This window comes from Diadema antillarum, unplaced genomic scaffold (genome assembly GCF_040938485.1).
Source record: "Diadema antillarum isolate AM-2024a unplaced genomic scaffold, OU_Dant_1.0 seq00000079_RagTag, whole genome shotgun sequence".
Classification (NCBI taxonomy): Eukaryota; Metazoa; Echinodermata; class Echinoidea; order Diadematoida; family Diadematidae; genus Diadema; species Diadema antillarum.
Genome location: NW_027271172.1, coordinates 4550627 through 4576147, shown reverse-complemented (window position 1 = coordinate 4576147; position 25521 = coordinate 4550627). Strand labels below are relative to the sequence as shown.

The 25521-nt window shown below is 38.4% G+C and overlaps 2 protein-coding genes across 2 annotated transcripts in view; one reads left to right on the top strand and one right to left on the bottom strand.

The window, feature by feature from the left end:
- LOC139726177 (cell division cycle protein 27 homolog) overlaps nucleotides 1–13839 on the bottom strand; it is a 44920-nt gene extending 31081 nt beyond the window's left edge. The window contains exons 1-8 of the mRNA XM_071637254.1: nucleotides 13708–13839; nucleotides 7611–7686; nucleotides 5678–5825; nucleotides 2888–3013; nucleotides 2208–2305; nucleotides 1545–1708; nucleotides 838–1049; nucleotides 250–352 (exon numbers count right to left, since the gene is read on the bottom strand). Of these exons, the coding sequence (XP_071493355.1) occupies nucleotides 250–352; nucleotides 838–1049; nucleotides 1545–1708; nucleotides 2208–2305; nucleotides 2888–3013; nucleotides 5678–5825; nucleotides 7611–7686; nucleotides 13708–13731 (951 nt within the window). The 5' untranslated portion in view covers nucleotides 13732–13839. The remainder of the gene's footprint in view (nucleotides 1–249; nucleotides 353–837; nucleotides 1050–1544; nucleotides 1709–2207; nucleotides 2306–2887; nucleotides 3014–5677; nucleotides 5826–7610; nucleotides 7687–13707) is intronic.
- A 1683-nt stretch (nucleotides 13840–15522) lies between these two features.
- Nucleotides 15523–24108, top strand: LOC139726160 (ribosome biogenesis protein SLX9 homolog). The gene is made up of 5 exons (XM_071637238.1): nucleotides 15523–15653; nucleotides 21036–21240; nucleotides 22121–22283; nucleotides 22998–23060; nucleotides 23705–24108. The coding sequence occupies exons 1-5, from the start codon at nucleotides 15555–15557 to the stop codon at nucleotides 23829–23831; spliced, it is 657 nt and encodes a 218-aa protein (XP_071493339.1). The 5' UTR covers nucleotides 15523–15554; the 3' UTR covers nucleotides 23832–24108.
- The last annotated feature ends 1413 nt before the right edge of the window (nucleotides 24109–25521 follow it).

The following is a 25521-nucleotide window of genomic DNA, read 5'->3' as shown; positions in this document are numbered from 1 at the left end:
CTAGGTCCCCCTTGAGACTCCTGGTGGGGTATGGTGCAAACCCTTGCTGACGTTACTGGAGTACACTATTTGAAAGCCAAAATTGCTGAAAAAGTGTTCTGTATAGTCGTACAAATTTGGATACTGATTTTTCGTTGGACAATGGATATCACAAAAAAATATCAATATAGCGAGCTGAGGGGAGGGGAAATCATTGTTACCGAGCATTCAAATAAACAAAAGGTGATGACCTTCTATACATGTACTCACCCTTCTCATGGGAGCTTTAGGATCTGATAAGGTGTTTTCTCCAGCAAAAGATGGTGTACTCCCCTGGGTAGGACTCGGTGTATCTAGTGGTAATATCCCAAAGCTGCATAAAATGCAAAAGGCAAGAAATGGTGAAAATACTGAGTTAATGCCATGCTCTTTTAACTTGCATGTACAACAGATAGGGGGGTTACACCCAGTTCCATGCAAATGCTTCAAGGAAATCATTTATAAAAGCCACATTCGTAAGTCAAAACCTGAAGAAATCTGACACTGTAGAGTGATTTCAAAACAAAACAGATTATGTGAGTGACGCTTCAATGCATCAGTTTGTGTAACTACAAATGTTAGACTTGTTCAAGATTTACGGAGTTGCATTTCAAGGATATCATAACAATACTGGCATTCTTCCATGAGTATTGTATGCTTTCCTTTTTACTCTCTTTTTGTTGTTGTTTTTTTTTTGGGGGGGGGTAGGGTTGAGAAGGGAAAGGAGAAAAAAATTGCCAAAGTGCAGCTCATGGAGAATTTTTTTAAAATTTTTTTTTTTTCAGAGGGGAATTTACGAGATGGAAGCTTATGACATACCTCGGTGAGAGTGGGCTGTAGGGAGAAGAGGTTGAGTTGAGGTGAAGTCTGCTGACCCGTGACTGGGCCTGGGATTGCCTGGAAGACAGGGGTGCAGCCGGCACCGTGAAGGGGCTCATCCCCGAGTCTGGGGTGCTGCCCAGGTCACCCCCAAAGTCGGGCGTGGTCAGCGGGAGGGGTCTTATACCAGACAGCTGCGTGATCAGTTGGTCCTAAAGATGGATAGGTTAACAACATTAAATATAGATTTGTACAATACGTACATAACCAAATCACATCTACCTCACATTTCTCCTTTACCTGTTCTCCATGCATACCCTTTGCACCTCCACCAAGCTGAATGAAAACTTATATTTCTATGTATCTACAACTATATCCGCTCTCTGAGCACTGAACATGACCTCTACAAGAACTGAGGACATTGACAAAGAATATGATGTTTGCACTCCACATTAAATATTTCATCAGCATCACAAAGAGTGATTTTATATGGACATTCAATCAGTCACAATGTCCTTGATTTTGCCTGATATCAAAGAGAGTCGCAATGCCTTTCAGTATTGATACAAAAGTATTAATGCAATCACACTCACAGAATCACACAAACATCCTCCCCCCTCCCTACAAAAAAAAGGAAACTTTCTTTTTGCAGTGAATTCCCCTCACAAGCTTTACACAATGTACTGCTTCTGCAGATAAGTGAGTACCTGCGGCGTTTCTGCCTGTATAGGGGTGACATCAGGTGCTGTGTTGAGGTGCCCGGTGCCCATGTTCTCTGTATCTAGGATGGGATAGGACTCCTGCTGGCTCACTGACGTGTTGGTTGGTGTCGAGGCCAGGTGGAAGATCTTCTCTGGTTCCACTTTTTCACCTGTTGAAGCACATTAAGGTCATCATCACAAAAATAAAAATCACATTTGAGAACTGTTTTAGACTCCTTTACCATATTAGCCCTGTTAATGACCGCATTGTTTTTATTTATTTTTTTGCTCACTTTTCATTGTTATCACGGTTCTGCCCCAGACTACAATACCTTTCTAATTCAGTCACATCCCCCACAAGATTGTTACCATCATTTGCTTGGTAATATCAGAGTCGATCAATTTCACAAGGCATCTTTTACGCAATCGTGAAGGTATAATTTCTATCATATTGAATTGAAAAATAAAACAAATGGGGAAGACACATTTACTTGAAGCTAATGCGTGCCACTTTAGGCTATGTTCTGTCAAAAACCATTTAACTAATGGCAAATATTTGCAGCAAAATGATGCTTCTAATCCAAAATTACAAGGTTTCTGAAAGACCAGATACTTTAGCGTATTATCCACAGGAATCGGTTAGACAAGTGCATAGAATGCACTACCTACCCAGATCACACAGAGCCTCAAATGATGACCATAGGAAGGGGTTGTGTTTCAACGCTAGCTTGTGGGCCTCCGCTGATCTAGATAACCTTTCAGTGTTGCTGTCAGAGAGAGAGAGTGTGAAAGTCAGATAGACAGAGGGAGACAGCAGATAACATCAAGACATCTACAAACACAAGATCTTATTTTTAATCATGGCTACCGGATGCTGAAATGAATTTTCACATCACCCACTTTTGATATAATCCCTTTTCTAAACTAAAAGCTAAGACATGTTTTACACTGAGTTATAATACATGCACAGTCATCCATCTTAAACATGTAAACAAACAGAGTTAGCCATCAACCTCCTTGAAGGTGTGTGTAATATAAACTGGTCTTATCTGATTCCAATTTATCCCTTTTTTGGAGGGGTAGCCCAAGTGAGGCTCTTATTAATAAAGCTCAAGCCACTCCCTATCTATTCTAGGGGTGAAAAATAAAGAACAATACAGTGTACATGCTGCATCAACTTGACTTATGAATATTCGTAAGTATTGCTAGAGTAATATTATGAAACATTTATATTTCAAACGTACCTGGCATTTAGTGGTATCTAAATGATTAAAATTCAACATTTCTGAAAAAGCATGCATACAGATGAAGTGTACAGGATGAATGTGCAGCACGAGCTAGAGCTTTACCTGCATACTTTGCCGAGTACTGATAAGGCGAAGGGTGCCGACTCCTTAAAGTCACTGACGATGTCTTCACACGAATGAGGTTTGAGAATGGACGATCCTGTTAGAGCTGTCTCGCAATCTGCCAGCCTGGCGACAACAGGAAAAGAGACAATCAAGTTGATGCTCAGTCTTGACCTTTGAACTCTAGTCTAGCTTTTCCTTTTTCTTTTTTTTCAAATGGCCATGTAAAATCACCCTAGCCCACTTCACACTAGTGAAGTAAGGATGGCTTGGTCACAAAGTCAGCAAGAGGCCACTCTGTGACACCACCTAATCTTCTTGGTAGGCCCAACATGACTTCCCCTGGGCCTCTATCCAACACACCAGTATCTTTGCACCCATAGCATCCATCCTTTAACCCTAAAAAGACTGGGGGGGGGGGCCTAAAAGGCCCCCCCCTCGACATTTCGCGCGATTACTCAGCAACACGCAATGCTCTCGCCGCGATGCTCTATGACTTTTTTCTTTCGAGTTTCCCGCACATTTTGACACCGAATTTGTGACGCCCGGGGGTACGGTTCTGAAGTTACATAACTTTTTGTACATGCACGTGAGACCAAAAATGGCTCAAAAATGTGATTTTGTGTACAAAGTCAATACAAATTGAGTTTTATCACATGGTTCATATAGATATGCTTATTTTTACTCTCAATGGCTAAAATCAATTTGTTTTAGTAGTATTATGCTTCAAAAAGGGTCTGCCAAAAATTTTGCTGAAAAAAACAACAAAAACAAAAGGTTGAAAAAACAAAGAAATACATAAGAAATTCATAAAACAATAAAATAAATAAGAAATTAATTTTGATACTGACTTTTTTTTCAAGTACATTTGCTAAGAATGCCATAAAGAATATCTAGACCAAAAATGAGCACTTTTGGATCTTTATTTACTGATTTAGATCAAAAAGTCTGATTTCTCGCATGAATTAGCATAATTAATCAAAATAAAATAAAAGAAGACTATTTTGGAAAATTTAAATATACAATCTTGTAGATTACATCGCACACTACCATTGTGCAAATTTCCGTGGCGATCGCGCGATCCACGGCCGAGATCTTAAGGGGGGGCCCTTTAGGCCCCCCCCCAGTCTTTTGAGCTACCAAATTAGCCCAGTCTTTTTAGGGTTAAGATACCACTGCCCTATGTCAACAGTGTTCATGGGATTGCAGCTTTCCTGTCTTCAAGTAACACTAAGCTACTAGTATTGTCTCAAATAGATTGCTGATTTATCCATGACTGCCCGGTAACAAAACACCATGTATGCAACACTCATGATTGTATGTGTTTACCAATTCTTGTACATATTCATTACGATATGCACAGCACTCTCCACACTTTTGCGAGTATTTTGCAAATTAAAACCTTAGGCTTAGTCTTTAACTTGAGGAGAAGTTCAAAAGTTTACTTTCTTGGGGCATTGTCTTAACCTGATTGGGTTGTCTCTTACGCCCGCCGCACACTATAGGACTCACGACCATACGACTGACAGACTTTGGATCCAAAATAAATCACAATAACCTCAGAATAAAGAAGGTTGTTTATTTCAGATCCAAAGTCTGTCAGTCACATAGTCGTGAGTCGTATAGTGTGCAGCGGGCTTTAGATATATCATGGATAAAATTGCTTCCCTAAAATTAACTTTTTGTGTGTGTGTGTCTGTCCCATCACATTAAGACAATGAATAATACTCAAAGAATTCAATGCAAAAGAGCTTTGCAGTACTGAGTCACAAAATACCCTGAGGTAAAAGAAAAAAAAAATCAAAGCACACATTCTATTTGCCACTATATCACTTTTTGTCTACAAAACATGTATTTCACAAAACTTTTAAAGTTTATTGATAAAGACCACTCATGTATATCATACATCCATTCCACCGACCTTTCTTTCAAAAAAACCATCTATTCTCCAAACATTGTTCGAAGGTAATCATTGCAGTAACTACACTATGCTTTCAATGTACACATGTATGAAAATTCTTTTTCTATACTGAACAATGCTTACAGTAAGGCACCATGAGTGCTGCTTGTCCTGTACAGTACAAACTTTGCAAAGGCTAAATAGGCATGTCCATTGTGCACACAAAGTGGGAAAGTTGTATAATGTGTGTTGGGATTGTACATTTTGATGTATTATTTGTGCATCAAAACATGCTTTATATCAAAGCTGACACAGTACAGTGTACATTAATGGGTAAGTCATACTCTGCAAGACCTTGATGTATCCATTGTACATTGTGATATAGAGAATGCCATACAGTGTAGCTTAACGCTATGGCCAAAGCCATCCTGATTAAAACAAAAAAAAAAAATAAATAAATAAAAAAAACATACCAGCAATCTCATGAGATTAAGCACACAATCATAACAGTACCAAGCAGAACAAGAGTACCAGTTATATCACATTATATTCCTCTGAATGCAGGCAAGATTTAACTTCCAACCTACACTAAGTAAATCAATCGATCGATCGATCGATTGATTGATTGATTGATTGATTTCATTTCTGAATTTCTTTTCATACATAAATGTTGTGCAAAGTAAATTGAACAAACTAATTGAGTACAATATTATTTGAATCTAACAGTTGAAACAGTTAAATGATTCATCAAATATCGAACATTATTCCATTAAAATGTAAAATGAAAATGGGATTCTACAAGAAAACATGCAGCGCATTCAGTTCCTCAAAGCTCTATCTCGAGCATCACATAGGAGGCAGCATCACATAGGAGGCGCCATCATACTCACTTCTCCATATCGAGGCAGCAGCGGGCCATGAGGAACCGGCACTGGGGGGTGGGGCAGCCCTTAGTGCGCAGCAGCGTGTAGGCACTCATCGGCTGGCCTGATCGGTAGTAGCACGTCGCTAGGAGAAAGAGGCCCTCGTCTGAGCCAACTGGTGGGACACACACAAGCCAAACCACAACACAAGTGTCAACACTGGTAGCAGGCACAGACACGGAGCATGAATAAGGGGGGGGGCATTTCAGCAAAAGCTTGCATTTCCATAATATAGCGACTTCCTGTCCATAGCATGAATACGAACATGACCCCAAGACATGTCTTAAGGTTTTGCATATTTCTGACAAGATTATGTGCAATAGACAACACACAAGAACAAGTTTCAAAACACAGCATTTCATATTTTCAGGTTTTCTCTTTGATAAAGAGTTATTGAGAATATTATATGTATTTCAATACTATGGGAACAGATTCTCTCTAAGAATCTGTCAATCATTTCATTTCATACTGTGTAATTGTTGGGAGTGTCTCAGTACTAAAGTGATACAAATCACAATTAACAAGCAAGATGAATGAACGTTCATGTAGACGCAAGCAAATAGTGAATTTTCAACATGTCAAGATTTGCCCCTCTTTTTTGCCAGAAAAGAAGAGTACGAACAAATTATGTCCAAAAATAAATATTTCCCATGGCATGATTTCTAATGAGAGAAGCTGACCCTAACCTACTGATGCTTGAGCTAGTTTCCATGTTCAACTTTACACTCTGATGGCATGAAGTATACGACAAAATCTCGAACCATAATAGCTTCCTCACCAAAACTCCATTTCCAACTGAGGAAAACCACAGAATTCAATGGAGGAACATAAAAAGGTTCACCTCCTGTCTCTAATGATTGGCATGCTGCTAAAACAGACCTGGCCCGGCAGGCTCACAGCACCAGATAACCAACTCATGTCATTAGTCACTTTTGACTCACCACTCCCGATGCAAAGGGAATTGGAAAACGTGTGCGTGAAATCATAATGAAGCATTTAAAGAGAAAGTCACCTCAGATCGTGAATTCAGTGAATGCAGACATATTAGACAAATAATTCTACAGCATGTATATCAGTGAAGTTTGAGGAAAATCAAAGAATCTATTCAAAATGTATCAATTTTTGCAGTTTTGGTCATTTCAATGATAAGAACGCTACTTCACAATTTGTGATAAGTACAATGTATATTACAGTTGTGCAATGATAATGCAATATGGAAGAGAACTGATACACATACCACAGCATTTTCATTTTTACAGCCAAACAAAGGAGAGATATAGCTCTCTACTTGCTTCAGACTTCAAAAGGCAGGGGGAATAATGCTACCTTTACTACCACTCTTACTTACAGGATGCATCCGAGATCGAGTACACAATGCCTTGCCAAATATCTCTGTCAATCATCAGTGTTTGCATGTCAACTGATTCATACACAATATCTTGTGCAATGCAATCAACATACTAGAAGTTCAGAGGACTTCTTCCTCTGCTGTATGGGCAGCGAAGTCTTTAGGAAATTACATCAGATAAGATTTATTCCTTGGCATGGAAACAGTGACCAGGAAGAGTTTTATGACAGGCAATTATAACAGAAGAGATGTTACCCTTAAAGTGAACATTCAAAGAAAATAATCATTTGGCACAAATCTAAATGCTGTGTTTCTGCTAGAATCTTGGAAAGGACGAAATGTAAGACTTTTGCTCATTCTACGACGGGGAATGCAACTAGAGCAAAGAGAAAATTCATATGATGTCTGCAGTAGTGTGGCTCAAATGTGTATCACTGATATTTGACCAGGGAGCATAAAGAGACAGTAAAAAATAAAAATAAAAATTGATTAGAGGCATTACAGATTGAGAGTTGATGTAGTGTAAATGTGGTGGAAGTACTGCGCTCTTACCTTCTGCATACAGTCTCTCAGCAAGAAATATAGCATCCTGGTAAGCATAGTGGTTTAAACTCTGCCAGATGGCAGCCTGAAAGAAAAAAAAAGAAAGAAAAGTAAACCATCAAACTTTCACTACAGGTACCTTCATCTTCTTCCCAGGTCTTTGACATTCTACTTATTACACTATTGCAATCAGACTTCATTCAAGGTGACAAACTTAAAATTGCAATTGTAGGATATACTTTGCACAACATAATTTAAACCTTCATTCATTAGTGTGTTTCTTCTGTTTCTGACCATATTTGCAAGTGTAAGGTGTTACTGCTTTAATGTTTTGAGTATTGCCTTCCTAGAAAAATGCAAAATTCTTTCATACAATGGTTTACACTACTGACAGGATTAAGGTGATGACATCACTGCCACATCTAACCTGATTGTGATTAAAGGCATAATTTACCATTTGCAGATGAAACAAAAACCCAGCTTTAGCGCTTCAAAATAGTTTTAAAATGTGAGTTAGGGATAGACACAACCAGTGTAAAAAAGTTAATCAGTATAATCAATCTTAAGTATTGTTAAATATACAAACTGTGAACAATAGCTATAATAAGATTGTCTCTAGACTAACCATCTACAGTTATGGTTTGATGAGAAAAATAGTGATATCCCCTTATATTTTAGGCTTTATTGCAAAATTTTCATATGGCAGGATGTTTTGTGATACAACTGACCTACACATTATGCATCAAATGTGAGAACTCGTACATTCTTAAAATTACTGTTCCCAAAGGTAAACAGTACCTTTGACCCAATTGTGATTAACACCAAGTGCTGTCTCCAAATGATTTGTCTCATTCCAATGAAATCTCTGCTGCTGTTTATCAAAATTGAGCCTCTCTGTATCTGTACAGTACATGTACATGTTTGTACACTGTATACAGTAACTCCTTATTTTCTCCATCTACCGGTACTACTTGTTGTCTTGTTGCTGAATTTTAAACACATTGGCATACAGTGCAGGAATGTTACAATGACCTTTGCTGTATAAAAACAAACAAACAACATACAATTTTGTACATTAACCCATTGAAGACTATTCCCACGTATACTCAGGCAGGTGTCTATGGGAAATGCACGTCCTCGCAAAATCAGGTCATCCTCAACAGGTTAACATGTCTGACTGAAAGTTGATCAACTGTACATCTGCCTTACATCCGAATGGTATCACTAGACATTAAGTTTCATGTGAAATGTCTGATCAAATTCACCTACAATTGTAGGCCATATATTCTGTCTATGATCTATTGATCCTACACTTGATACCTAATGGCACATTGAAGATTTTAATCATTACGCTCCAGGGAATAATTTTCCAACTCAAATTTGATTAGCAATTTCAGCTGATGAATAATATTTTAAATGGTATTCTGTACACTTCTATGGAAGAAAACTGCTACACAAAAGTTAGTTTGTGTAGCAGTAGTATAAAAATGCATAGCGAATTGCGATGCGATACCAGGAAAATTATTCCCTGACGCTCAGTAACCAGTGTACTGACGGATGTAACATTGACAAAAATGGAGCGTTCAACATTTGATCATTTAATATGTCACACAGTTGCAATGGCTGACTAGGGCTACATTGTAGCTGCCTTTGTTTAAATACAAATTTGTAAGCAATATCATTTTGATGGAAGAATGCAGCATACAATGTACTGTACATTGCATCCCTAACACGTAGTGTTTATACTCTACCATCCAGACTTCTTTTCTTTTGTTTTTAATATGAATGTACAATGTATGTACTGAACATCTAAACTGTATGTAAAATTGCAGCATACATTGTACATGCATCATCTACTGAAATTGGCCAGCCACTAGCCACTGTGCTGCTTTGTCAGGATAGCAATTTTCCCTTGGTAGGTTGCTAATGAATGCTATTTATTTTTTGTTTTCTCCTTCATTCTCTCAGTCGGAGTGACTAGAGAGGGACAGAGAAAGAGAGAGAGAGAGCAAGAGAGGAATAAAAAAAAATGACAACCACGCAATAACTAACATTATAAGACTACAGTTTGCAAAGCCCAACAAGGAAAACAGTCCAGGCGCATTACAGCAGCCAGCATACCCTGACAATCATTGCTGAACATTTTAAAAAAAAAGGAAGCTATTTTTACATTATATACAACGTGTACACTTGGCAATGTACATGTTACAGTGTATTTCAGTAATTTAATTGTTTATGGCTAAAATTGTATTGGAAGTCTGTAGGGACACCACAGAGAGCTGAAGCTGAAGACATTATGTACCAGTTTTTAGTCTGTAACCTAAAAATACAAAATATCAAAAACAGCCGTTGTGAGGTTAAAACTGGGAGCTTATGAATGCAGCTCTACACGTATCCAAGCAAATTAAGAAATTTAATTGAATGGGGGGGGGGGGATAAACTGCATCAAATTTGTACAATAACAATATATTTTTTCACAATCAATAAACATTGTACAATGTACATTGTAGATTTGTATAACAACATATCGGATCTTTTCCTAAGGTGAATATCATAATACAGTACATTGTCACATACAACAGGAATATTGATTTCAATAAAGTACCAAGTACATAGCCAAAAATTAAATGCATATTTACAATTGTACTCTTGTTAAAAGTTGTGTAGTATTTCATCTGCAACTAAAATATACAGTAGTTGTAGCTTCTTAAATGTGAATTTATTTTGAATATTGTCAATTACAAAGCAACGACACTGAATTTTGATGATAAAAAAAATAGGCATTTCCCATGCCATGAATTGTGCTGTTGTTCGAATCTGCATGAACATTGTAGAATTTGACGTTTGATGACTAATATTTTGTGCATGTTTGATGCAATTGGTGGCCTTGGTTCAGCTGTTCTTTCCCACTTGTTGATAGATTCTACCCTGTAACTGTAGTGTAAAGTAATATATCTGTTAGATAGAGGTCTACATTCTTTCAAAACTGCATTGACTGGCGGCCAGAACTGTGTGTGTGTTGCTGCCCTGTCCCTTGCTTAATCTGTGGATTCCCACTGTCATGAATTTACTGAGTAAACATTACATTGCAGTAACACAACGCCGCAACGCAACGGTGCTGGTGGGTGGGGTTAACGAAAATTGCATGGACATGGTCATGGATGGTGTCTGTCAGTCATGGAGCCATGGAAATTGTTAGCCTGACCAGACCGCTGTGTGAAGCACAGCGGTCTGACATGTATTAGTGTTCAAACGTTCTAAACGACCGTCACTATTGACGGCAAAATCACATAAAATGCCTTTTATTTTGTTTGATTTTAAGAGTAAGATCATTTTTACTACTTACCTACGGCATATTTTCCTGATGGTTGAGTTGAATTCGGCGTTTTGTTGGTATCCAGACCTTACTGTTGGATTTTTTGGAGTAGATTGTGCGGTAGCATCTTTTCCTTCGAGAGCTTCACAAAATCAACAATCTACCATGCATGCGCAACCTGAAGTGGTTGCGTTTTACGTACGCCCGTGTGCCCGTGCATTTTAGGCGTTACGTACGTAAAGCTACAGCACTCGTATCTGCGCGTAATGATTTGACCTTTTTATAGGTCGCCCGACTAGCTCATCACTTCCGCCCCGACTACCTACATTGTAGTATACGAGAGTGAATGCCATTCAAATAACACGCAGATGAGGAGTGAAGCAATAGAGACGTTTACAGACCTGACTTTAGCCACGGATTTCGGTGAGTTTTAGATGTAAACAAAAAATCGCATACCGATTATTGAATGATTATCATAGATTACGGTGATTCCTTATATTTTAGTTTTCCACGATTAATAAAGATATTCATGAAGGAAACGTACAGTGTACACCCACCGCTGAAAAAAAACAATGTCTGCGAAGGAATAGACGTGCAGCCGCTGTCGCTTCACGACAGTGGCTGCGTGTAGTTAGGAAATTGTGTAAAATTTGAAGTCAAATGCACCCAGACATTCACGTTTGTCTGCCTCTGTTCTCACTATTCTTGCTGGTATTTGTATTGTTGATAATGTATGATATTGCTATTGTCATAATGATCACTGCTGCTTGGCCATGTTGGCTGGATGTCTGGAAAATCACTACATTTCTACAACTGCAACCGTCCTCCTTCAACAGTCCGGGAAACCCGCTCATGAGGACCGCCCCCGCGTACGAGGATGGGCCCTCCTCATGAGGACCTCCCCCCGCCTCATGAGGCCCCCCGGGGAACGCCTCATGAGGCCCCCCATTCACTTCTTATTCATCTCACATCTGACGTATAAATTGTCGCAACTTTGCACGGTGATTTTTTGTTACACACACATGTCCACTATCCATGATGAAAAGAAGAAAAAATCCTGTCTGTTTTTTTTTTTTTAAATCGAGTTTTAATCACCCGATGCAGAGCGCCCATCAAAACAAGGGCGCCAGCGCGTTCGCACAATGCAAGACTGCCGCACCCAGCGGCCTGATCCGACTAAATATTTTCGATGCTTTTTTCTGCGGCTCTCACCTCTCCGCGCACGAATTAGCCTCGTGAAGCTGAAGTCTGACATCTTTTTACACAAATTCGTAACGAGAAAAATTAAATCAGTACTAACCTGATCTTGTCCATACATTCCAAATTACTATTCCACACTGATAGAGTAGGTGGGTAGATGACATACTCCAGTTTGTTAGCAAAATAATCACTTTGTAGGTATGACGAGTTCACTTTCTTCGTCAATTCCGCCCACGATTCCGCCGCCCGCTTGCGTACCGTTTGGGCGCTTTCTCTGGAATCATCCCGCGACGCGACGTACGTCGCATCACATCACGCATCCAGCACATACCAGTCTGGTACTTAGTATGTGCTGGATGCGTGATGTGATGCGACGTACGTCGCGTCGCGGGATGATTCCAGAAAAAGCGCCCAAACGGCGGAATCGTGGGCGGAATTGACGAAGAAAGTGAACTCGTCATACCTACAAAGTGATTATTTTGCTAACAAACTGGAGTATGTCATCTACCCACCTACTCTATCAGTGTGGAATAGTAATTTGGAATATATGGACAAGATCAGGTTAGTACTGATTTAATTTTTCTCGTTACGAATTTGTGTAAAAAGATGTCAGACTTCAGCTTCACGAGGCTGATTCGTGCGCGGAGAGGTGAGAGCCGCAGAAAAAAGCATCGAAAATATTTAGTCGGATCAGGCCGCTAGGTGCGGCAGTCTTGCATTGTGCGAACGCGCTGGCGCCCGTGTTTTGATGGGCGCTCTGCATCGGGTGATTAAAACTCAATTAAAAAAAAAAAAAACAGACAGGATTTTTTCTTCTTTTCATCATGGATAGTGGACATGTGTGTGTAACAAAAAATCACTGTGCAAAGTTGCGACATCAGCGACAATTTATACGTCAGATGTGAGATGAATAAGAAGTGAATGGGGGGCCTCATGAGGCGGGGGGAGGTCCTCATGAGGAGGGACCATCCTCGTACGCGGGGGCGGTCCTCATGAGCGGGTTTCCCGGACTGTTCAAGAACATTTATTCAAGTCACAGAACACCGCACCATCTCTATTCTCTACATCTTTTGAACAAATCAGGCCTCAAGTCTTGGCTGGTTAAATTCACTCCATCATTGACATTGGTCATTTGACATTGGCATCAACAATGTCAATGACATCAACTTTACCCAACATTCAACAACTTATTCCTCCTACGACCCCTATCATTCCAATGTAAATTTAATGCTAGAATCCCTTAGGCTCAGACGACGAGAGGCTCGAGCTCTATTCTTCAGCATTGCCGAGTTAAAATTTACTATCTTCTCGACCAACTTCTCATCATTGCCATGATTGAGTCATAGCTTAGATAGAGAAACTTTTCTTTCACTGTCCTGAGCCCTACCCACTGATATATTTCGCTACCTACCGGGAGTTACCGGGCTACTACGCTACCCATACCGTACGTTACGGCCATTCACTGTGCATCTATAGCATAGATGTGGCACACGGGTATTATCCGGTGCCTCTGCACTGCACTGCTCTGTTCGCGTTCGACTGAAAATATTACGATTGGTCCATGGATTTAAGATCTACTGTTGTACATACCTGAACAGGTTCTTGAATAACCATCGCGTTGACTCTTGGTAGCAATGCAAAGATGAAATACTAATCACACATTAAAAATTTGAGCATTCCACAGAGTGAGTTACTGTCTATCTCTTCAAAACACTGGCTGGGGTAAAAGCGCAATACTGCAGTAGCGCAATGTATTCCGCCATTTTGAACCCTATGATATCGTCAATTGCAAGATGTAAGGAGAGACCTCATTGGTCGAATACTTCAGGGCGGAAGCTATTTTCTTATCGTGCACTGTGATTGGTCATTCCACATGAGATTGCCGTATCCGTAGGGGTTAGAGCAGGTGCATAAAATAATATGTAACGGATACTGAGTCAGAAACAACGGTGGTAAACAGACTGGGTCTATCTATTCAGGGAGGTGAGAGGTCCCACCTCCCTGATCTATTCTAGTTCTTGATTCTAGTTCTTACAATTTGATGCAATCCCAATTCCGTAAAAGGGAGTCGAAGTACCGGTACCCGTACTACCAGTGTGAACCGTGTGTGTGACATAAAAAATGTACACATGTACCTCTAGTCTCATGGTGTGTGTCTTTTGCACAAAAAAAAAAAAAAAAAAATGTTTAAACTACATTTAGAAATGAGTTAATATCATTCCATAGCATGGATCAAATCATCTCCTCAAGATGTTGGTTAGTGGAAGTTTTCGAATTGCAAGTATGTTTATGAATCTGTGCATTTGCGGCTGCGCATAATGAATAATCATGAGATAATCTCTCGCTTGATCACGGAAAAAAAAAGGCGCTAGCAGGACTTAATATTATCGTGGAATTTCATACGTGGTGATCTATTTCTTTTTCATACATTATCATACCATGTTGAAAAAAAGTGTACAACTCGTTTGAGAAATGGGTATTCGTGTGATTCAAATATTTTACGAGCATATGAAGAGTTTGTTAGCAAAAACCGTGATAAGTCCATATTTGCCAAATGGAGATATTTGCAATTAAAGGTCAAGAAAAATAAAGAGAATAATAAGAAATTTTTTTTGCTTCTTTGGCCCATAACTTCGAAAATGTACCTTTATGGATTATAGTGACCAATATATCATTTAAAAGGTATTATTTTGTATTTCATGACAGAGACCAAACTTCAAAATCTTCAAAAATAGACTTACCAGTTTTTGCGGACAAACTCTTCATATTCTGCTAAAAAATTTCAATTAAGCAGTAGATTACTAGGTCCATTATAAACCTGCAATGATGCTGTTTTACCTGCAGATGCTCTACCAACAGATAATGTGTTAAATATGATTTATACAGGCCTACGTATACAAACACAAGTTTTGATCAATCAATGGACAGGCATTTTCCTATATCATCATGGAATCAGGGAGGTGATGTTTTTCTCTCATCTCCCTGGTGGAATTAAAGTAAAGTAAGTAAATTAAAGGAAAGCAGAGGAAAACCAAGTAAAGTAAAGTAAAGTAAAGAAAGATAAAGTAAAGTAAAGCAAATTAAAGTGAAGAAAAGTAAGATAAAGTAAAGTAAAGCAAAGTAAAGTAACACATGAGTATAGACACAAAAGAGATTGCACAGGGGTGTTCTGTCTTCGGTAGCATCATCACACAGTCAGACAGTAAAGAAGCAAGCTCGAATTTCTCGCAGTAGAAGAGCGCCATCTTTTGACAATTTGCAGCAAAACAAGTGGGAGGCATGTGTGTTTACAAACGGCATCCATTCACTCTACACATTACACACCTACACGTGTGTGTACTGGTAGTGAATTATTTAGTGAATCACATAGACTCGGAACAAGTGCGTGCATGCTCGCGAGTGGGACATCGCTGGTATAAAATCTGTTAAAGTTCATTATGGGTAAAATAAAGCGACAGAGAAAGAAACTTCACCCGCCGGCTGTGAGAACTGAGGAAAACGCCACTGGACATCATCATGCGGACAGTATGGATACGGTAAGTCAGCAATACATTGGATCAAAGCGAGGACGTTTTATGCATCTAGGCAGCGCCAGCGCGCAGCGGATGGCCATGCCCATGGCCATGGCATGGGTTATGCTTAGTCTGACCAGACCGCTGTGGCGCACATAAGCTTCGCGACAGCGGCTGCGTGTAGTTAGGGTTATGCTATGGCATGGCCCATGCCCATTTCATGGGCATGGCATGATGCTAGTCCTGAATGCTGCATAGTCTACAAATATTTGTTTTCTTTGAATGTGTGTCAGTACATGCACGATTTTCACAATCATTTCATTTCATTTTCATTCTGTATAAGGCAGTCAGTAGGCAGAAAAAGAGAAAACCCCATGCCAGGTAAAAGTAAAGCAGTCCCGGTTGCTCCTCCTGTGTACTGTTGGACTTAAAAGTGAGTGACCAGATTTCATTAATTGAAGAGCAGAGCTGGTATGAATAACACTTAACGTGTCTTTAGTTCTACTAGCTGTAGGCCTAGATCTACATCTAGTTTTAGTAGGAGTGCAGTCTACTAGTATTGTTCTAAGGCTGCGCATTTATCAACTTTTCCATGTTTGAAACATTTTTCAATACCCACTTGACCAAGTAGCTATCAGAACTAGGCCATGGGGTGAAGCTGAAAAAGAGGCTTAGAAAATGGGTTTCGTTCCAGCAACACTGGCACTACTTTCTGAATGCGGAAATGTGATGTTTTGTACATCCTAAATATACTGTAAAAAGTTCTCCTCGAAATATCCTGTAGTTTTTGCGAAAATCCATATTTTATAAACTGCGACCAGCAGCCCAATACACATATCGTAATGGGGCTGTGAACTGTAGCATACAGGATCATGACGGAAGTTTTATCGCGGACAAATATCAACTTAAAATCGGGAAAAAATCTTCAATTTGAAGACTTATTGATAAATCTGAAGTATTGATAACAGAGTTCGTGCAAGGTTTGCTTCTGCAAATAGTTCCTTTCTGTTCAAATTGATGACTAAATGTGACTCGGTCGAGAGGAAACTGGGAGAACTACGCTGAATTGACGGTCAGCGCAGGCGCACACATCACTGCGCACAAATTTCGAATCCATTGACAGGATATTAAGCTGTCTGTGTGTGCATGCGCTGGCCGTCAATTCAGTGTAGTTCTCCCAGTTTCCTCTCGACCGAGTCACATTTAGTCATCAATTTGAACAGAAAGGAACTATTTGCAGAAGCAACCCTTGCACGAACTCTGTTATCAATACTTCAAATTTATTAATAAGTCTTCAAATTGAAGATTTTTTCCCGATTTTAAGTTGATATTTGTCCGCGATAAAACTTCCGTCATGATCCTGTATGCTACAGTTCACAGCCCCATGACGCTATGCGTATGGGGCTGCTGGCCGCAGTTATGCGTATGGGGCTGCTAGCCGCAGTATAGTTCCCATGGTGTTTCTAAGCTGAAATACATATACACATTTGTAAAGCACTGCTTTTAGCCATATACCTAGAAAAAAGTGAAGTTTTGGTTTAATAGTTGCATTATATCTCATGTTTCAGCTTTTCCTGATGCTGGCTATGCAAAGGAAGACAAGAGCAAAGTGGTTCGAGACCATAAGAGAGAGAGCACTGACTGACCGTCAGAGGTCAAGGCAAATGCCTTATATTCTGTTCAAAGACATGTTATTAATCAAATGACTAATCATTCAAGGCAAAAAAAAAGGAAAAAATTCAGTGCGTTTGTTTGTGTGTGTGTCCGCGTGCATGTGGGAGAATCTTCTTGTACACACACACACACACACACCCTCACATGCACACACACATACGCACACACATAGTTATGAAGATTCAATATACCCAAGTGTATTAAAATATTATTCTACATGCCTTGGCCATTTATCACATCAGCATCATAAAAAAGATGATCATAAACATGAACACACACAATGATATAATACATGTATTGATCAGTGCATTACACATACACAGGTGCATAAAAACGCTGACATATTATATACACTCACACGCACACATACAAACTCATTTACACACATGAGACATTACTATTAAACAGATCATATTGTTTATCAGTAAACATGTTTTTCTTTTCTTCTTCTTCTTCTTAAGAAGCTTTAATATACTTAGATCACATAGCAATCACGTTGTTCATGAAATATCATACAGTACTTTAGAAAATTTAATCTTCATAAAATTTCTTGAAGTTTTCATTGCTATCATTAGGTTACAGCATGGTGGGACACTACCTCCTTTCATGTAAGATAGCTCAAAATGATAATCAGTCAAATTTTCTAGTTTTAATAAATTTCCTGGAACATTCCATGGTCCAAATATCCTTGAAAGGGTGTAAAAGTTTTGAAAAATGCCAATATATAAAATAAAGGCAAAATTATAGTTTACCCATTCATGAGTGAAAACTGTTGGATTCTGTATTGGAGGCAATGTGTACCTGAAAATCTTGGAGAGAATAAAACAGGTTTGGCATTAAAAATTATGATAACATTGCAATTAACTTCCAATATCAGAGGATCTGTGCAAACCTGACTAAACTTATGCACAATTTTCATTTGGCTGGTGTGTATTAGTTTTAGCAAACTGATTTTGTACTCACACCTACATTGTACTGACCTTTCTACATGAACATTCTGTTTCAGTATTAATAATATTTACATATTCTTTTTCCCAGAGTGGGAGAAACAAATTTTAATTGTAGTCATTCAGTTTTATGAAAAAAACCACACTTAGGAAAACATCTTTGTTCTTAGAATTCAACCCTAATCAAATCATCATAGTGGGCAGAAATGTTTGCTGAAGGGCGAACAATCACATACTGAGGCAAGGAGTCAAAACATGTTGCATAAACATTGGCATTCAAAATACAGGAAGCAATCTGTATTACAAAGACATTTTATCATGCACAACTTTGGTAAGATGTCAATTCTTGAATATCAATCACATTGACCAAAGCACTGGTGCATATACAGTACATTCTGTTGTTTCTGAACTTTGCACTGAAGTTCTTTGTGTATGTGTGTGAATGTTTCAGTGGTGTATATATATTGCTCCATTATATCAAGGACAACTTATAGTAACATGACAATGTTTTCATGCTTCAATATCAATCATAATAACCTATTTCCCTTGGCAAGTAATGAGCAGGTTGACTCTGTTGCAAATGATGCATTTTACAGGCAACACAGCAGAACCTGAAGAGCTTCCAGAAGAAAATCTTGATCTTGATGTGAGCGTCTTAGGGGAGGAAACAGATGCTCCTGCTGAGGGACCAGGCTCCTCCTTCAGCTTTCGTTTCCTAGCGAGATTCAGGCGTTTGCTATCTATAAACCTCTTGTAGCACGTTTCATGGAATCCTATTCAATAAAATGGAGAAATGAACAGCAATGATTAGCCGTTGGATTTTGTTAGGGGGAAAAAAAGGCTAAACGCTAGAGGGAGGGGTTGAACATTACACTCAATATATCATTAAATGTACGGTAGACTATTGACTGCCAATATTTGAATCTTGTAATTACCAATAGGCCCTAGTACTATGCCAGGTAATCATTAACACCTCATGATCATTGTCATCATCAACTACTTCAACTTGTACTTGCAGTCCAATTACTGATTTTAAATTACATCTACAGCTTTCAGCACCTGATCACATGCAATATCAATTATCATAATTATGAATACAACTGCCTTATCATCATTAATACTAGTAATCCTTGGCCTTTCACTATCGCCACCACCCACTGCTTTATAGTTTGGCACAACATAATGGTAATCATATGTTTTAGGGAGTTTAATTGTTGAAATTATGTTCTTGTCATTGTTGGTTTTTTAGACCTATTTATATCAAATATTAATAAGTTACTGTAATGAGATGCTAAATGTGTGTTTTGAGGGGGGATTCGCCAATTTCGGGGTGAGAGAAACAGGATGGATTTTTAATATTAATACTCCATGGCCATGATTATGAAAATATAAATTTACATGCAGTTTAGACCTTTTTCAATCCAGTCCTGTGTGTCAAGATTTTTACAAAACAATATATCACCGATCAGCCACATCAACCTAACCTGGGCTGTACATAGAACAACATGTAAAATTACATCTAGGCTACATTATAACGGCGCTATGCCATGCCAAGGTGAAATTCAAGATAATTTATCTAAAATGTAACAGACATGCTAATGGCTAAGCTACTGCATTAGCGCCCATTATAACATACACAAGCAACGTTCATAACATAGCTAACGTTGTACTTGTAGTCATCATGGTCATTAACATTACGCATATAACATGAGAGAGACTGCACTGCAGTGTCGACTGCTACGACTGTACGCACGTAAACTAACCTGTAAATTATCCTACGTAGGTTGCAGTCAGTCCCCCGAGCAGCTGAATCACTTCGTTCTGGTCTGCGATTTCACGGTCTCCCCCACTCAATTTGATCCACTCTTTGGCACACAAAATAGGTTTCGTCTATCTTAGGTTTGTCATGGCCGTGAAATTTTCAAACTTCATCGATGTTACATGCATAATAACGCATCTTAAAAGTTTCGGCAGAGCAGACGACGTAGACGCGTCGACAGGCTCACAGGGGGCGGCCATTTTGACTCGTAAACGATAATTCTCGATTCGGATTGGATAACATACATCACATGATCGTTCGCGAATGAATATCGTACACGGCAAAGTGTACATATTCAGCTCCTCAGTGACAAAAAAGTTCACTGTTTCCCCCTAAATTACCAAAATACTACAGGAGGGTTTGTGTCGAACTTTTTCCTGTAGCCTTTTTGGTTATTTGTTTACACGTAGCTGTGGAGAAATTTTAGTGCCGCAGTTGTCGGAACGAAACAAGCGAAAAAACCAGCTCACCCCATGGCCTAAACATGCCTGTCGCGTTGAATTGCATTTCTCGAGTTGTTGCATTTTAATATCAACATGATCAACTCTGTCATTAGTCAATTGGGAGGCAGGCCTTGTCACTGCGCAGTTTGACCCAAGGAACGGAGATGTGAAGTCGGCAGTGGTTGGAGTGGGTGGGGCAGGTCTGAGCTGTAAATGTGTTTCAAAATGACTTTTTGTTGATAAACGCACCCTAGGAAAGACAAGTCAGAAGTACTAGAGCATAAATTAGTTGATATAGAGGTGAGTTTTGAGTGAAGAAATGTTATTTTTTCCTGTTAGTGTTGTAAACTGTGCACAAACTGAATCTTAGTGAGATTATTAAGCAAAGTGTTTTTTGCATGCATCAACAAGCAGATGACAGAATATTGAATATTGTTGAGCATTGAAAGGGTAGCCATGAACAGTATACACTTCAATGAATGCCATTCAGCTTTTTTTTTTTCTTCCATTCATTTTAATGCAGGGGTCGCTTCAACCGGCTGTGTTGTTTCCTACCAAGGGACTTTTCAGTGATTCTCATTGTGAGCCACACACCCTCGGACAGAACTTTGCTCAGCATGATGACGATGAGGATCGTATGACGTTTGTCTCCAAAAAGAGTATAAAGTCAGGCAAACAGATGACCAAAGTAGAGAAGAGGAAAGTGAGACACGACAGATGGCTGGAAAGTGAGTGATAGGAATCCCAATTTTCTCTTGGCACAGTTGTATTATGCATCTTTTGATGTACATCTTATTCATAGCACAGGTTTCAATGTTAAAGGTCCAGTTTACCTTTGGGAGCAGTGATTTCAAAAATGTTCAAGATATCACATTTGATGCATATGTGTAGGTCTGTTGTATCACAAAACATCATACCATATAAAATTTTCACAGTAAAGCCTAAAATTTAAGGAGACATCAGCATTTTTCTCAATAAACCATAACTGTATACGGTTTAGTCTGGAAGCATTCTTATTATAACTATTGTTCACATTTTGTGCATTTAACAATCCTTAATATCGATTATATGGATTCAAATTTTTACAGTGGTTGTTTCTATCCCTAACTCACATTTTAGAACTATTTTAAAGCACTGATGCTGGGGTTTTGTTTCATGTGCAAATGGTAAATTATGCCTTTAAGAAAAAAATACTGATCTGTTTTTATATGTGTATCTCTCTCTCTCTGTCTAGATATCATATGGGCATATATTTGTACATTTCTCTGTGTATTAGGTGTGGTTTAGCTTTCTGTAGATGTAGTAATATTGCATGTAACTAGCCATTTCAAAGGCCATTTTGAAGTCTATGTACTATCTACAACTTCAAGCATATACAGTATATGGTTGCTAAATGGGCGTATTATGTTATATAAGTGCATTCCTTCTGCGGAGTCATTTAAAATATCTGAGCTGTATGATCCATGTACATGTACATTATGTCAGATGGGTATGGAGAGATTGTGCAACTGTATGCCCTGTGTATGTTTCTGTTTGAAGATGTTTGTGTGTGTTTGATGGAATTTGCTTTTGAGACCTGCTGAGATAATTTTGATCTACTCCCTGCAGAGATTGACACAATAAAGACCGCCCAGCGAAGAGAGAAGGACGCGAAGCGCCGTGCTGGCGCGCCTGTGGTCGGGGACTTGCACCCTTTGCAAGACGCTCTTCCAGAACTGTCGGAAATCCTGAGGATAGGGCCAGACTACGCCCAGCAGAGAGTGCAGTCAAAGTAAGCATTAGACACGATGCTTCGTACAAACAGGCATGGTCTTTGTATGAAGGATGGAATTAGTTTTCTTTCATACTTTAATTCACTGTGCTTACTTACAAGAAGATTTAGAAAATGCATCTGATCAAGTTAGGAGGTACCTCCTGTGATATCCCAAGAAAATTGATGCGTCTGAACAGTGTATGAATGTGTGCATGGGTGGGGATGTGTCTGTCTGTATCTATATGTTTTATAGTCTGTTGGGGGTGGAGAGAAATGAAAGTGAGCATGGCTTGCCAAGCAATCAAGAGGTAAAGAGGAATGACAATATGTAAAATCGCAAAAAAAGACGTGTTTCTAAGAGGGTGGAATTGGTGTTGCTTCAAGATGGTAACCTGGAAGGTAGACTGAGGAGTAAAATGCGAAATCCGATCTTGCAAGCTAGTTCCTTGGTGTGATATCAAGAGAAACTTGTTGATGACCATCATGTGTGTTTGTTTGTGTCTGTGCGAGAGAGAAAGAGAGGGGTAGCGTGACTACCTCCTCTAAAAGGTTCCAGAATTTGAGCAACAAATTGGATAAGTTGAAGTCAAAGCTGAATAAATTAAAACAAAATTCATGAAAATACAGTATATTAAAGTTATGATCTCCTCAAAGCCATCCTACTTGCACATAAAACACATACTGTATTATGTTAGGATTTCCAAATCATGCTGTTCATGTTTACTTTTTCAGAGATAACCAGCCTCAGAAGAAGCCAAGATCTACGCCAAAAGTAAAAGACAAACAAAAGCTCATGTAAGTCATTAAATATTTGTAAAATAACAGTGATTTTTTTTTTAATTCTATAGTGTACACTTTGATTCAAAGCTGTAGCTTATTTCATTTAGTGTTCCCTTTTTTCACCTTGTCTGTTTTCTCTCCCCGTCCTGTTATACTTGCAGTGCTGTGCTCTTGAAAGTTAAGTGTTAAAAAAATAGAAATATAAAGAGGGCCATGCAGGTACTACTGCTGTCATAGTCATCACTGCCAGCACCATCATTTTATTCTGATAGAAATAAAGAGTCTGTCATGTCAACTGGAATAGGTTCTTCCTAAATAAGCACAAGTTCAAAAAGTCTAATTTCAGTCGTCTAGTTTGTATTTTTTTTTTAAAGAAAAAAAAATCCAGCAAAAAATGAAAATTATAAAATCTTCTGAAGACTTTATTATCTACATACAGGTACATTTCTTTCACTGGGATCCCTAACTGTAGTATGTTTTAATCTGCAAGGTTACAGGCAAAAATGTAACGTCAGTACTTGATAAGTTGCAAAGAAAAAATGTCTAGTATCAGTGAGAATCTATTATGCAGAAATTTTTCATGTTTTGGCCATGTGACCTCCATGAATTGATAGTACAGTCGGAGAACTAAAATGTCGGCATTTTCACTTCCTGCTTAGGATGGAAGAGACAGCCCGATTCCAGGAGGTCATGAAACACTCCGCATTCAAGGCGAATCCTTTTGCAACCATCAACGAACATCTCAGGAATAAGTTAAAACAGGAGCAGGAGGCAGATGAAACGTGACACACTCCTAAAAGGAAAAAGTACAAAAATGTGAAACATAAAATTTTACCCTATGTAATGGTGAGAGCGTAATGCTAAGCATCTTTTTAATGTTTTACAACATGAATTACCTCTTCAGACCTCCCCTTCTCTTCTCTTTCATATTTTGAGATGACAGTTGGTATGAGAGCAATATTTCTCCAGTGGAAATTCTAATGTAGTCCACCATTAAAAACGGTAATGCTGTTTAATATAAGATTTTTAATCAAATTGCTCTTTCTGAATCATGTCAAGATACAATGGCACATGAATTCTTGATTTCTATTGAGGATTTTTTTCTTTCTTTTTGATGGATCAGGTGCTACATCCTTGGGTTTTTGATGATTGCTAGATGGAAAAATATATATTTTTATAAGGGTAATACAACGTGTATGTATTTTTTTTTTTAAATACAATTCTCTTTTTTTATAGACATACCAAATTATCCAGAGACTCAAAAGTGAAATATACTAGGAGATAATAATGGATTTTTTTAGCCCAAATGTAGTGATGTCAGTAATATCCATCTGCATTGTACCGGTTCATGAAATAAGTTTGTTTAAGAATTGGTTCTTGTACAATATTTTAGTTTTTAAATTGATATCTAATGTTGGTGGTATCTCATGCTGCCGTTATGATATGGAAACTTTACCAAAGTTAGATCAATTAAAATGGAACAATTGAATGGTATACATAAACAAGGACTTCCAATCTACGTGTATTTCTTAGTGCTTTTCACTTGGCTTTGTTAAATAGTTTGAATGTCCATTTGCATGTTACTGAGTTGCCTGCCATGAGCCATTGCAAAGCATACATTGTTTTCTTGTGAGACAAAGTTCGGAGTCAGCCTCTGAGTATGTTTAGAGTGTGTAGTTGGATAATGGTCATTCGGACCTTTTCTTTTCCTAAACCAGCGCTGTATTGGAATCCAACAGAACAATGACAACAACGAAAACACTAAACATGTTTACAAGTAGTTAATCTATACTTTAATAGAGATTTTTTCTCATGCAAAATGTACAAACAATTCACATCAAAATGTTAATATCACACAGATATGAAATTGATACCGTATGCGCACATTTTGTAATCGTAAAATCCTGGCAGCTTTCAAAAAAAATTGCATACAATGGATGGAATGAATTTTTTTACTTCAAGAAAGACCTTGGGTATTAAGAAAAAGGTTGAAAAAATACATGTCCTCAATGTGGTGCTTGATATGAAAGGATTTGATGTACACATAATGCAATACATACAAAAGATCAAGATGTTTTTGCCCATGAAATAGCTTTACTTAAATTCTTCCCTTCCACCATTGGAATGTCGACAGTATGCATATTTCAAAAATCCTGAATGATTTTGAACATGCATGGTCTGGAAAAGCTGTGTCGTAAATATCTTTGCACTAACTCTCTGCCTTGTACCTTATTTCAAGTAAAAAATGCTGATTTCACAAATGGACACTTAAAGTTTCACAAACTCAACAAAGTACGACACATACATATTTTACAATGTATGTCTACAGTTGTCATGTATGTCATATATACACTTACTAGTCCAGAAGTACATCAACAAATGCTACATTTAAAAAAAAAATGGTCATGGTGATATTGACTAGTAAAGTGATTGCAAGGTAACATAAGTAGAAGGCATCTCTTCGAGTTATCTACAT